Below are 12435 nucleotides of genomic sequence, written 5' to 3' on the forward strand. Positions count from 1 at the left end.
GGAAATCTGTTGCTAAAATGCCAGCAAGCAGAGGAAAACCCAAATGCATGGATCTTGGTCTCCACTTTGGATACTCTAATTTGAATTCCAGGTTTTGCTGCTTTGCTTCTGAAAAAGAACAAAGCTCCCTGGAAAACAGCACCTCAGACAAAACTGACTGAAGAAACCTCCACCTTCCTACCCCTCCTGCTGACCCCCCTCTCCTCTTAATTTTCATTATCCTTGATAAACCCCTTCACCCGTGGCTCAGATGTCCTGCTCCAGGCAGCAGCAAGGAGAAGTTAAAGCAATCTATACAATTCCACTGCTATTCCCAAGGCTCTGAGGAGCAGCTGTTGACTGATCAGACAGGCTGTTCAGTTCATTCTGCAGCAGCCAAGGACTTGTCCATACCACAGGAGGTTTATCCCATTAGCTACACTGACACATCCTCTTCCACAACCCAAAAACAGCTACTTCAAGACACGAGCACTTAAACCACCACTGCTCAACCTGGCTGAAAACGTGGAATGAGCTACACCTGATAGAAACTACCTTTATATAATGCAGATGCACCTGCACAAGTTGTGTCAGTCTTGACCCCAGAGGTAAAAATACTCATTGATTTCACTGACAGAGTCACACCAGGATGGGTTTTAAACATACTTGAGGCAGCAGAAATCCCAGGACCAGCAGTCAGCCTGCCTGCAGACCATATATACAGCACTTACACTTCATGCCCTAAACCATCAAGGCTTTGTTTAACCAGGGACTCTGCAAATCATGTTCTCTCCACTGCTGTTGAGAAGTGGATTTCTTTCCATGCTTGGTTTCACATCAAACAGTGCTCTGGAAGATGTTTTTGTCAGAGCAAAAGCCTCATCTTGTACTTGCCTAACCAGAGGAGCCCATTTGGGAGAGTCTGCTCACTGCAACAGGACATTTGTGCCCAATACAAGTGTGCACACGTAAAGCTGCTTCCTTCAGGTGGGAAAGGAGGGGAGAAACAAATCAGTAAATAATCATTTAAAAATTAATAATCAAAGCTCCCTCCTATGGTCACCACAATTTAACAAGAAGTAGTGACAGAAATAAGACGCTGCTGGATTTTAAAGGCAGTAGAGATGAGTCAGTGCACACAGGGAGGAGATCTGACAGTGCAGATTTCCAGAGGATACCTGCACATTAAACACTGGGCTTCACTGGCAGGATTTCTGCCTCAGAGGAAGGGTCTGCAGGACATGTGGGCAGTCAAAACAATGAACATATAAAACAACACACTGGACCCCTGGGCCAGGCCTGGCTGATGGTGTTGGACACCAGCTCTGAGTATTTTATTTGCATATAACAAAGATACAGCTGGTGAGCACTCAGGGTTGGGGAAAACCTTGTGCTCTTCTTCCACCAGAGGCCAACAGGCAGACCCTTGGGACACAGCAATCCATCCAGCACAATCCATATATTGGTCTGCTGCTTTGGTCAACACAGAGATTCATTGCTCCCTGGGGTAACCACTTACCATATCAGAAAGGCCAATCAGTCTTAATGTTTCTCTCCAAAAAAAAAACCAAACAAACAACCAAGTCAATATCTTATTATCCTAAATTCTTGAAAAATGAAAGGATGCCATAATTAAGTGAGCCATGAGGACACAAGATAAATCAGCAGCAGAACACAGATTAGCAACCATGAGCTCTGATGTTTTCTTGCTCTTTCTGTAATGCCCAACTACAGGATTGAAACATTGCTGGGAAATCCTGGTACCACGGGGCATGGAGACCAGGGGAGTAAAGAACAGCACTGGATTCTGTGCTATGTACCCAAGCCTCTTGCTTCTCACATTAAAAAATAATAATCACAACTATGCCCATTTCCCTTTTCTCTCCCAAATACACTTCTCTCCCAAGCTAAGAAGGCAGCCACAATTTAAAAAAAAAAAAAATTATCTAAGATAATTTGGTTTCTTAATATGACCCTGTTAGTTTTGGAGATTTCTACTTTGCTTTTACAAGCTCCTCACCGTAAATGTCAGAGCAAAAAATGTTCTTTTGTTAAGAAATCAAAGCAAAGACTCTCACAGGACATCCCAGCAGCTGAGGCTCAAAGAATCCTGACCAAGTACCAAGAAACCTCTGGGGAAATCGTCCAGGACTCTCATGTCTCTCAACCCTGGCTTTCCTCTTGGAAAAAATAAACAACCCAAACTAACCTATCTCCAAGGCTTTCACTTTGTCAGTTTTTATGTAACACACTTATATTATCAATCACCAAGAGGCTCCACTGACACCTCAAGTTACTCACACACAATGGTAAGACCAAAACCAGCACCATCCCCTCCAGTTTCCTCACGCAGCTGCTCCTCCGAACACTTTCCAAGCCAGATGTCTCCTCTGCACAACAAAGCCCATTTTCCTCAACTCAGGAGAGACTTGCAATAGGATTTTCTTGAGGCAATTCAGAAGGCAGCTACAGCATAATGCAGCCTATTTAAGGAGACTTTGCTGAAGTCAAATTTAATAATTTAGGAGATTTAAGAGCAGTACACGTTCCAAAAGAGCCCATGTTGCCTAGACACTGTGTGCTTTTAGCTGCTGCCCCCGATTCACTAGACCAGGCTTGATGTTGCAAGGACAAAGGTTTTCATCTTCTGAGAACATTTATCAGCAGATAATGAGAAATTAGAATTCCAATTCACTCAAACGCCAACCATTGAAGTTTAGCTTTCAAGCAGCAAAAAAAAAAAAAAAAAAAAAAGAGTACTCACACGTCAGTAATTTTGTTAGCTTGGAATATTGAAATAAAAAGCACTGTTAAGCAAAAAAAAAAAAAAAAAGCTGGAAATTGTACTGGGTTGAACTTTGAAGATTCATTTTTTTGGACCTCTTTTCATTTTGCGGAATCCACCGAGAGAAGAACCACAAGAAGAGAGTGCACAGTGCCCTTGGGGAGAGGGATGGGGCTGGAGACCCTGCTCTGCTTGGAGGTCGCTGAGAAATCCTGCAGAGGAACCCAAACTCCTTTCTTGTGCTTTAACTCTTGCAAAGTGGCCTCTTCCTACACACCAAGGGAAAGCAGAAAGAGAAGCAGCCCAACCCCACTCCTCCCACACCCCCAAACTACAACAAAAATGGACCTACCACCTCCTACACGAACCCTCGAGAACACCCTCGTCAGTGAGAAGAGCCCAGGGTGACCTTTCATTTCACGCTGCAGAAGCCCTAATCCTTCTGCACTCACCAACAAAACACCCTTCCAACACACCTGCTTGTGTTCCCACACCCAGATCCGACAGCCCCCTGTAAACACAGCAGAAATCACCCCCCAAAACTTCAGTGGGATTCAATCCTGATGGTTTTGTCATGTTTTGTAACACGAACATAACTCAAGTCCCCATGACCGAGACAGTCACCAGTGTCATCACACCACAGCCACCTCTTCCCCTCTGGTTTTGCTTTGCTGTTATTAAATACATGGCAACGACCTTGTCTCCGTTTGCTCTACACAAACATCTACTCCTCCAACTGTGGAGGGGCTGTATTTGGCAGGCTGAGCACAACACACTTGGGTGGTTCACTCTCTTTTTAAAAATTATCAACTCTCTCCTTAAAAACTATCAGCTCCCCATGTGTCAGATGGCAAGTTTAATTTAGTAGGCCAGGAAATCACTCAGACTTGGAAAATCACTGCAATCTGGTGTAGATCTAACTCAGCAAGTCCACCCAACATGCAGGGCTGTTAATGCTCCTGAGCAGTTCCCTCCTTGGGCAGCTCCTGCCAGCAGCTGTGTCGACAGTAAGAACTAAAGTGTATGTGACCTTTTAATTTTCTTATTTCTTCCCAGCAACAGCCTAGAATATTTCCTCCACTACTGAGGATTTGCTACATGATTATCAACAGAATCAGGAGTGAGCAGAGCAAACACAGATCTCCAGCATCAGAATAAAGAGGCAAGCAGGAGCTTTTTCATGTTCTGTCTGTGCTGCACTGAGTATGGTGGAATATAAAGACTGGGACTGATAACAGGGCAGTGTCTCTGTGCCAGTCAATTAATGCCTGGTATCACTATGGATTTGTTTGTGGGCAATGTAGGCATTTGTCTGCTAGACATTCTTGGTAAAAGACACAGAGGCCATTAAAAAGCACCAATACAAAAAAAAAAAACTATAGGAAGGAAAAATTAAACAAGCAAACACCTCACAACGTGCACAATGCTCCCAAGAGACCCTGCAGGCTCAGTGACAGGGGTCCCATGTTCAAGTGAAACACACCACGAGCACACAAAGTTCTCAGTGCAAATACAAGGGAAAACTCATGCCATGGGGTTTTCAATTAAATGCAGTTCAGAAGGACCTGAAAAATTTAAACAGACCTTTTTAAATTTTCCATCATCTCACACAAGTGAGAGAAACAGAGCTTAGACAGCAGTTCATCAGGGAGACACGTTTTGCTGTGGCATCAGACACCTTTCCAAAGACCATCAGGGACTATTTGTAGATGCTGTCAATGTCCTCCAGCTCAGCAAAGGAAAATGGATTCTTTGAGCAATCCCAACGCAAGAGACACTCTCAAAAATGAAAGGTTAGGATGCAATATTCCAAATCCACAACCATCCTAAAAGGAATGAAAAATCTCTGCACAAAAATGTAGAGCAACCTGGCCCTGACCCAGCAAAGCACTTTAACATTCAGCTGCTTCCCCTTCGACTTCAGAGGGACAGTTTACATACCCACAGCTAGTTCATGTCACAGGGCTTTGCTGGCTTGTGATGAAATAGCTCAAAAATGCTCGAGAGCCCACCCATAGTTCAGCCTCACCTTGCAAAACAGGGGCTCTCCTTGACCATAACCTTACACAAAACACAAACAGGAACAGGACACTGACTGGAGCCAAGGCATGTCACTTTGGCACAGATTTTCCAGCTGCAGATGATTTCTCTTCCTGGAGGAGAGGGCGCATTCTGAACCGAGGAAGATGGAAAGGTGAAGTCTGCAGGCAGCAGCTGCTCCAGCACTGCACTGTGTGGGAAGACCTCACTGCCTGTGCACAACTCACCCTCTGAAGGTCTGCTCAGCAAAACTGGACCCTGGGATGAGCCCTCCCCAGGGAGACTCTGTGGGGGACACAGGCACAGGGTGTCCCACCTCTGCCGAGGGATGGAGGATTCTCCAAAGGAACGGTGCCTTTCACTCATGGCATGTTGCTCCACTACCACCAGCTGCCTGGGGGTCATTCCTGATGCAAAGGAGCTGAAATGGGGCTGGTTCTTATCTGGGGAGGTTTATTTTGCTTCATTATTAGTAACAGCTTATGCAAAATGTTCCACAACAAGTTCTTCCTCTACCACCTGCTGGGAGCTGTCCGTGAGCACGCAGGCAGGGCACGGAGCATGAACGTAGGGATCCATTCATCTATCCCAGCATGAGGTGAAATACTCCCAAACACACACACAGAGGGGTGCTGGCTTCTGAGGCTTTGCAGTGCCTTTACTGCTCTTGCTGTATTAAAGTTTAATTACTTTTTAACTTAGATATTTACACAGAACATAAACTGTTCAGAAGGATAACTGTCAACCAGCCAAGACCTCTCTGGCAGGACTCTGGGGTCATATTTTACTCTTGTGGTGATGGCAGCTCTGGCACAGACCTGTTTCAGTTCTGTAAAATTATGTCTATATATGTTTGATCCCTTTGGGGAGACTGCCAAAGCACCAAGATTAATTAGCAACTTACCTAAAATACACTCTCTATTAGATAGATCTTAAAGGGTTCCTTGTCACAGACAGCTTTATAAAAACACATTCTGAAATACTAATGAATCTATATGACATAAGATGACATTTTGAACTCTGTCTCAGTGCCCATTCTCATCTCCACACTAAGTAAAACGACTTTTATTCGTTTCATGACAGCTCTGCACTTACATCAGCTCTGCAGAGTTCCAGCCAAATCACAGAAAATAAACTCACTTGATGGACAAATACAGCCTCATTATGCTCCCAGCTACTGCAACATCCTCAATCAATATAGCTTTGAATGTAAATAAGAAGACAGGAATATATTCAAACTGATGTGTGTGACCACAGTGCAAAAGTAATTGCACAGGCTCTTAGCAATTGTGTTGATGTGTACATTGCCAGTGCCTTTCCCAAAAGAAAAGAACAAGGGACAGATATCAAATCATTTGGTAAATCCTAGGAAAAAGTTTCAGTAGAAGAGGTTTAAGTGTCTGCCACAAGCGAGATGGGGACAACACCTTACTCCTGGTAGCAGTGGTGTTTCATTTACCAGTCCTCCTTTCCAAACTGGTTCCAATACCACTGGCCAACAAAAGCTGGACTTCTCAGGGAACAGCACGGTTGTTCCAGGCCAGGCTTCCAGAGAGGCTGTGCTTCAGCCTGTTTCCAGTTTGGAGCTGGCAGGTGGATATGCCCTTGCCTGCATCAGCTGTGAGCTGGGTACTGCAGTGCAACCAGCCCCACATTTTCCCTCTTCACCTGATCCTCAGACCTGCAGAGGGAGTTTTTAGGGTAGGAGCATGAGTTCATGGACTCATCCAGTCCTCATGTATGAGAATGGGGGGGCACTGCAGACAGAACCTCACCACAACTACCAGTGCAGGCATTTGTGCTGCAACAGCACCAGAGGGACAGCCCAGGACTGCACAATTACAGAATTAGATGTCACTGTAGCTCTGCTCATCAGACTGATACAGCTAAAAACAAACCAGGAAGACATTCCTCACCTAAGGCTCAGGAGGGTTCTGGTATGTAGCTGAGTCACACAATAATCATTAAATTAAACACATCTTGATCCCTGGTTTATGCTCCATCAGCACAAACCAAAAAACCAAGCTTTTGTGCATATTGAAAAAAGCAATGCTGCACCCACTGAAACAAGGCACAGGGAAGTAATTTGAAGGTCAAGGACTCCTGAAAAACAATTCCAGTACTAAGAATGAATTGAATTAAGAAAGGAGGTAGTGAGGACAAGTTCACACAGATTTTTTTTTCCAAATAGAATTTGAGAGAATGTGTTTAGTGCTTGTGGAAGATGTGGCTGACAGCAACATCCTTTGTCAAGGAAACAGCACAAGCCTCCCCCACCTGTGAGCAGCACACACGTTCTGCTGGCTAATTGCAAGGTTTTGCACTGCCAATGGGATCATCTGTGCCAGACACTTATCACAGCTCATTAGCAGCAGGACAACCCAAAGGGATAACACAGGTTCCATTTGTGATGACTTGTCATTTTCCCACACCAGTCTCATCTCTGAGGACTCTCATCCCCAGCTGTCCTTGGTACCTGAGCCACTCCAAGCACCTCTGTGTGTGCAGGAATGTGTGTGGGTGCTGCATTCCAGAAATGTCAGCTACACTCAGGTGTGAGCACCTTGCTGGTAAGAGAAAGCTCTCAGATCTGCCTGTATGTACCAAAAGGTTGTGATGTGTGCACTGGCCCCATTTTCCTACCACTGAAGACATTCCTGCTGGCCATTACAGCAAGGACAAGGTCAGATTCTCAGGACCTCAGTCCACAGAACCACATCCTGGATTAGATTGCGCAAAACTGTCATTCTTTACCACCTTCTTTCTTTTTTTTTTTTACTTTAACTTGTAGCACTTCCCCCACACTAAAGGTCCTCTTGAAAAGCTTCACAGCAGCTGCTTACAATCAAGTGATTTCAAATAGTTTCTAGTCACTTCTTTTTAAGTAGACAACAGTGCAAGGACACAAGGCAGTCAGGAGGCAGGCCAGACTCTGAGAAGACAGTGCAGCTTTAAGTTATAAGTCTGAGTTTGTATAAGTTTAAGTGTGGTTTAACTTATACATATGGAAAGGCAAGGATCAAAAAGAGTTTGAGAAAAAGATCCTGACAGCTACTGTAGAAAAAAAAAACAAAACAAAAGAAAAAAAAAACCCACAAACCAAATTAAAAAAAAAAACCAAAACCAAAACCTAGATCGCCACAAACCCCACCAGGTTTCTCAGTTCAATAAATGAATGACATCCAAACATTAGTATGTTCATTTTTTTAAACCCTGAAGCATTTTAACTTACACAGAGGTATGTCTGGGACTTGAGCTCCACACTTCAAAAAAATGCAGAGTTTGAAACCAGGCCAGCCAACAGGTAACACTGGGCATTCAGAGCTGCCAGGGTCACAGGGCATCTGAAGTGGCAGAATATGATTCATGGAGTCCTGCAGTCAGTGTGGTCTCACAAGAAGTGAGAAGTCCAGCTCAGGTGCATGAGCTACCTGAAACAGGGTGGTTTTGCAGGTCCATTGTCACACAGATCCTCACCTTGTATCTTCTGATATATAGGTTTAAATGGGTCCTAAAAGAATTCAGTGTGGGATGACAACCCCCCTTCCCTGGTCAAGCACTCCTTGCCTCGGTTCCCCCACTCACAAATGACATCAATCTCTCCACTTCTTTCCTTTTCCAGGAAAACTGCTGTATTACTGTCTCCTGCAGGTATCTGAGCTCCAGGAGTAACATCAGAGGAGCAGAACTTGGCCATGTGCACAAGCTTCAGTCTCCAGTTCGGTCTCAGGAAGACCATTACAAATTCACCTTTCCAGTTTAAAACTTGTTATACAGGTTGAGCTTAGTGCTAAGAAAACCTACCAACCCAAACACTGGGAGCCACACTTAAAACTGCCTTAAGAGCTCTCACCCCTCAAAGTGCTGTTCGTTTTATCTCACAAATTAACTTCAACATGGAGCTGAACAACCTCCCAGCTGCTTTAGGCATGTAGGAACAGTGGCAGAGGAAAAGGGCTGACCATGTCAGTCACACTGTGTAAAGTTTTTATGCTAAAGCTTCCTTTTTTCAAAGTTCTGCATCAAGATACACCCTTTGGATATCCCCAAAATACCCTTCTCTGCAGCAATCACCCAGGCCAAAGAAATGCACCTCCCAGAAAAACGTGCAACACCCATCCAATAGCTACAAACACCTCTGTCTTTACAGGCACAGCGCTGCTGCTGAGGGTTTGATGTTCTCCAGGTTCTAGAGGTGAGCAGCTGAGGGAGACAGGATGCACAGAAAGGCTGCAGCAGTGCAGGACCCAGTTGCCAAAGTCAACAGCGACAGCCAAGAGTCCACAGGCAGCCTCTGCTTTCCAATATTTTCACACTGACTTCACAGAAGCCACAATTTCACGTTAATGAGCACTGCCTCTGAAGAAATAAATCACAGCTTTCACCCAGCCACTCCTGCCCTGAACTGACTATCCCTGTGCCCTGAGCAAGACCAGTGAATTGATTAAAGTTAACTTTAACACAGCAAAAGGGAGGGGAATAAGTGTGTGTGAAAGAGGAAGGTTAAGTTTTCAGCCAAATCATCCTTGTGACCATTTTGTGACGTAAATGCACCAACACCTGGGCAGCAGGCAGACAGTGAGGTCCCCAGGGCCAGGACAAATGGCTGGGGCTGGAGAGGCCAGACTGCTTCTCTCCAAGCCAGTGCCAGCTGAGCAGCATCTGAACAGCTCCTGCATTTCCAGAGGAGCCTCTCTCAGTTACAACTGCCCAGAAACTGAGTTTGACAGACCTGCAGCAGCCAACAACAGAGGGCACAGGAACAACATTGCACATACAGTTCAGGTTTGCTACTTCTTAACAAGAGCCCAGGCAGGTCCAGGCCTCGCTGTACACTGTACTCTGCAAATCACCTCAGCCAAGCTGTCCAGGGTGATCTCTCAGTGATCAAGTTTGACTTTATACTAGAGGCCCCAGCAAGAGCACAGCCCCCTGAAGTAGAAGCTGGGCAGGTATGCCAGTTGCCACAGGGTCTTGCCTTAAAGGCCCTAAAAGCTTAGGGACCAGTCTGGCTGAGAGAAGACAAGACCAAGACCCCCTGCCTCCATGCTGCTCCCACAAACCCCCAGGTATATGGGGTGAGGAGGAAGGAACACCCCCCTTACATCTTCTTCATGAACCACTTTTCTTTTTGCTCCTAACTACCTAAACAACCTGAAGGTGCATCTCCTTCTCCCCCAGGCTGGCTGGGACACTGGCCAGCAGCCCCAGGGTTCATAACCAGGCCAACAGGAGGCACCTGCCCAGAGCTGAGCCTCCACCTCCCCGTGCAGAGCACGGCTCTCCCCACCCGGCACGGCCCCGAGGACACCCTGCCAAAGGGATCTGCAGAGCCAAGTCAGGATCACAGTGGGATCAGCTGTCCATGCAGATGCAGCAGGCACAGCCAGAACGATCAGCACCAATAACAGGACTGTAAGAAGGGACATTAAACCTCCTGTCCCTGGGACTAAGCTACTTTAATGACCAGAAGCCAGTATTCAGGACTGACAATGGGAGACTAGCCCACTTGCCCCTCAACCATCAGGGCTGGCCAAATTCAGGGTATCATGAGATCTTTGGTGTCTTCAGGACTCTGAGTTAGGACAGCCCTTCTGGTAGCTGAGTCTCTCCACCTCATTCCTCCAGAGGCTGCCAGGGAGAAGTTATCCCCCTGCTTTACCCACACCACTTTGCCACATACACCCACCTAGCCTGAGTCCTACCCTACCCTTTGGGATACCACCAAAGCACATTTGCATTGAGAATCAGTAGGAAAATTTAATTGAAGACCTGTCAAATCAGATATTTGACAACAGGAGCCAGAATTCCTGAAAAGGAAGCAGTGTGCAAGAAATGTAGAGTTGCAACTTCAGGCTCCACAGGCTTTGCAGAGCTCACCCTCCACACTGCCTGTGTTTGAACAGCAGTATATCCGTGTTCTGTACCCAGCTCCCACACACACCACACGTCCTCCCCTACTCCTCCCACCCACAGATAAACAGGTTCTGCAAACAAAGCTTGAGCAGATAACTGTGGAAGCCCTGGAAGAAGGACAATGCTTTTCCCTGTGGAGAAGCAAAGATACCCACATAATGAAGCTGTCTGCTCAGGATGCTGTTCTGGTCTCTTGAGGATGGGATCAATTATGTGCCTTACAATTAATTTGTTTGTTATTTGTGTTACACATCCTTATTTCTATCCATTGAAATTATTAATAGCTTAATTCACTCTTTTTTTCCCCTTTAAATCAAAGCCATTCCTGTTGGGTAAAACAGTCTAAAATGCAATTTACACTGACAATGTAAAGCAGCCTCACTGTAAACACATACCTACCCCTTCACATTCCCTCCAATGATCAGAAACAATAAAACAGCTATTTATGAAACAGAAAGATCAATCCAGGATGCACTCCTGCAGGGGACAGACACAGGGTACAGCTGGGGGGTGGGAAAGTGTGAGACAGTGCTACTGGCCTAAAGGGGTTTTGGTTATTAACTGTGTAGAAGGCCCCCCCACTGCAGGGAAAATCCAGACAGGCCTCATTCCCTGCTCCAGCAACACTGAGCTGTGCACTCACCCTGCAATGTTTTATTGATAAGGCTCCACTAATTTTGTGTTAGTCAGGCACATGCAATCAACCATCAAAAATCGGATCTGTGGTACAGGTGGTTTTAAACTAAACACAGCAGCACATGGCCTAGAAAATGCAGGACAGCTGGCAAGGCACAGGCCAGGCTCCAGAACCTGACCTCGGGGTAGCACGGAGAGGCAGGGATTACAACACGCTCCATTTACACAGAGGAACATCTTCCCAAGAAGGAAGTAATCAAGGAATAAGCAATTGGAGTCAACCCCCACCACAATCAGGCCTCGACAGGCAGTTCTGAAAGGAGGTGCTACCAAAGGACCCCCGTGACTGTGAATATATAAGGCACTTCCACAACTTCAGTCACACACCTGAAGCAGCAAGGCAGCATTTGCCGAAGTTCCTCCCCCCATGGAAGCCACTTCCAAAACTGGGCAGCCCTAGGGACGTATAATAAGCATATTAAGAACCATCTGAGCTGCCATGATGAAGTGACTCCTCTGATTGACTGTTTAATACAGCTTTGTCTGTTTACTTTCATTCTTACCTGCTGATGTTGCCTGGCTGCCGCTGTGATAAACTCGACAAGGGTGTCTACTAATGGCTTACACATGATCTGTAACAAAGACAAAGTCTCTTATTAATGGTTTGCTGACAGACGGGTTTGTTTTTCAAGCAAAACAGTCTATATTTTACACAGCTTCTTGAGTAAGAAGAAAATGCCACGAGAAAGAGAAATGTCCAGAGATCAGCAACAGCTTATTAGAAAATTTAACAGCTTTGCTCACACCAGCCCTGAGAGAAATCTTGATCACAACAAAAATCAGCAGCAAAAGTCTTCACTTGATAAAATGAGGTGAGTATTTCACCTCCTGTGTTCTGCCTGGTGATGACTAAAGTCTGCATCTGCCTGACACTTTATGCAGTGTCAGTTCACTTTGTGCACAGTCCCAGGTAAAGGAGAAGATGCCAAGTTAGACTAGAGAACCTCAGTGTCTGGTAAACACCTAAAACCACCCGCTACAGTGGCCAGAAACAACTGTGTCAGGAGGAAAGCCTCCCT

At 45.7% G+C, this 12435-nt stretch overlaps 1 protein-coding gene across 1 annotated transcript in view; it reads right to left on the reverse strand.

Moving 5' to 3' along the window:
- MYBBP1A (MYB binding protein 1a) overlaps window positions 1-12435 on the reverse strand; it is a 56534-nt gene that overhangs the window by 22414 nt on the left and 21685 nt on the right. The window contains exon 23 of the mRNA XM_027664405.1: window positions 11920-11988. Within this exon, the coding sequence (XP_027520206.1) occupies window positions 11920-11988 (69 nt within the window). The remainder of the gene's footprint in view (window positions 1-11919; window positions 11989-12435) is intronic.

Source organism: Corapipo altera, unplaced genomic scaffold (assembly GCF_003945725.1).
Source record: "Corapipo altera isolate COAL_440 unplaced genomic scaffold, ASM394572v1 181b, whole genome shotgun sequence".
Lineage (NCBI taxonomy): Eukaryota > Metazoa > Chordata > Aves > Passeriformes > Pipridae > Corapipo > Corapipo altera.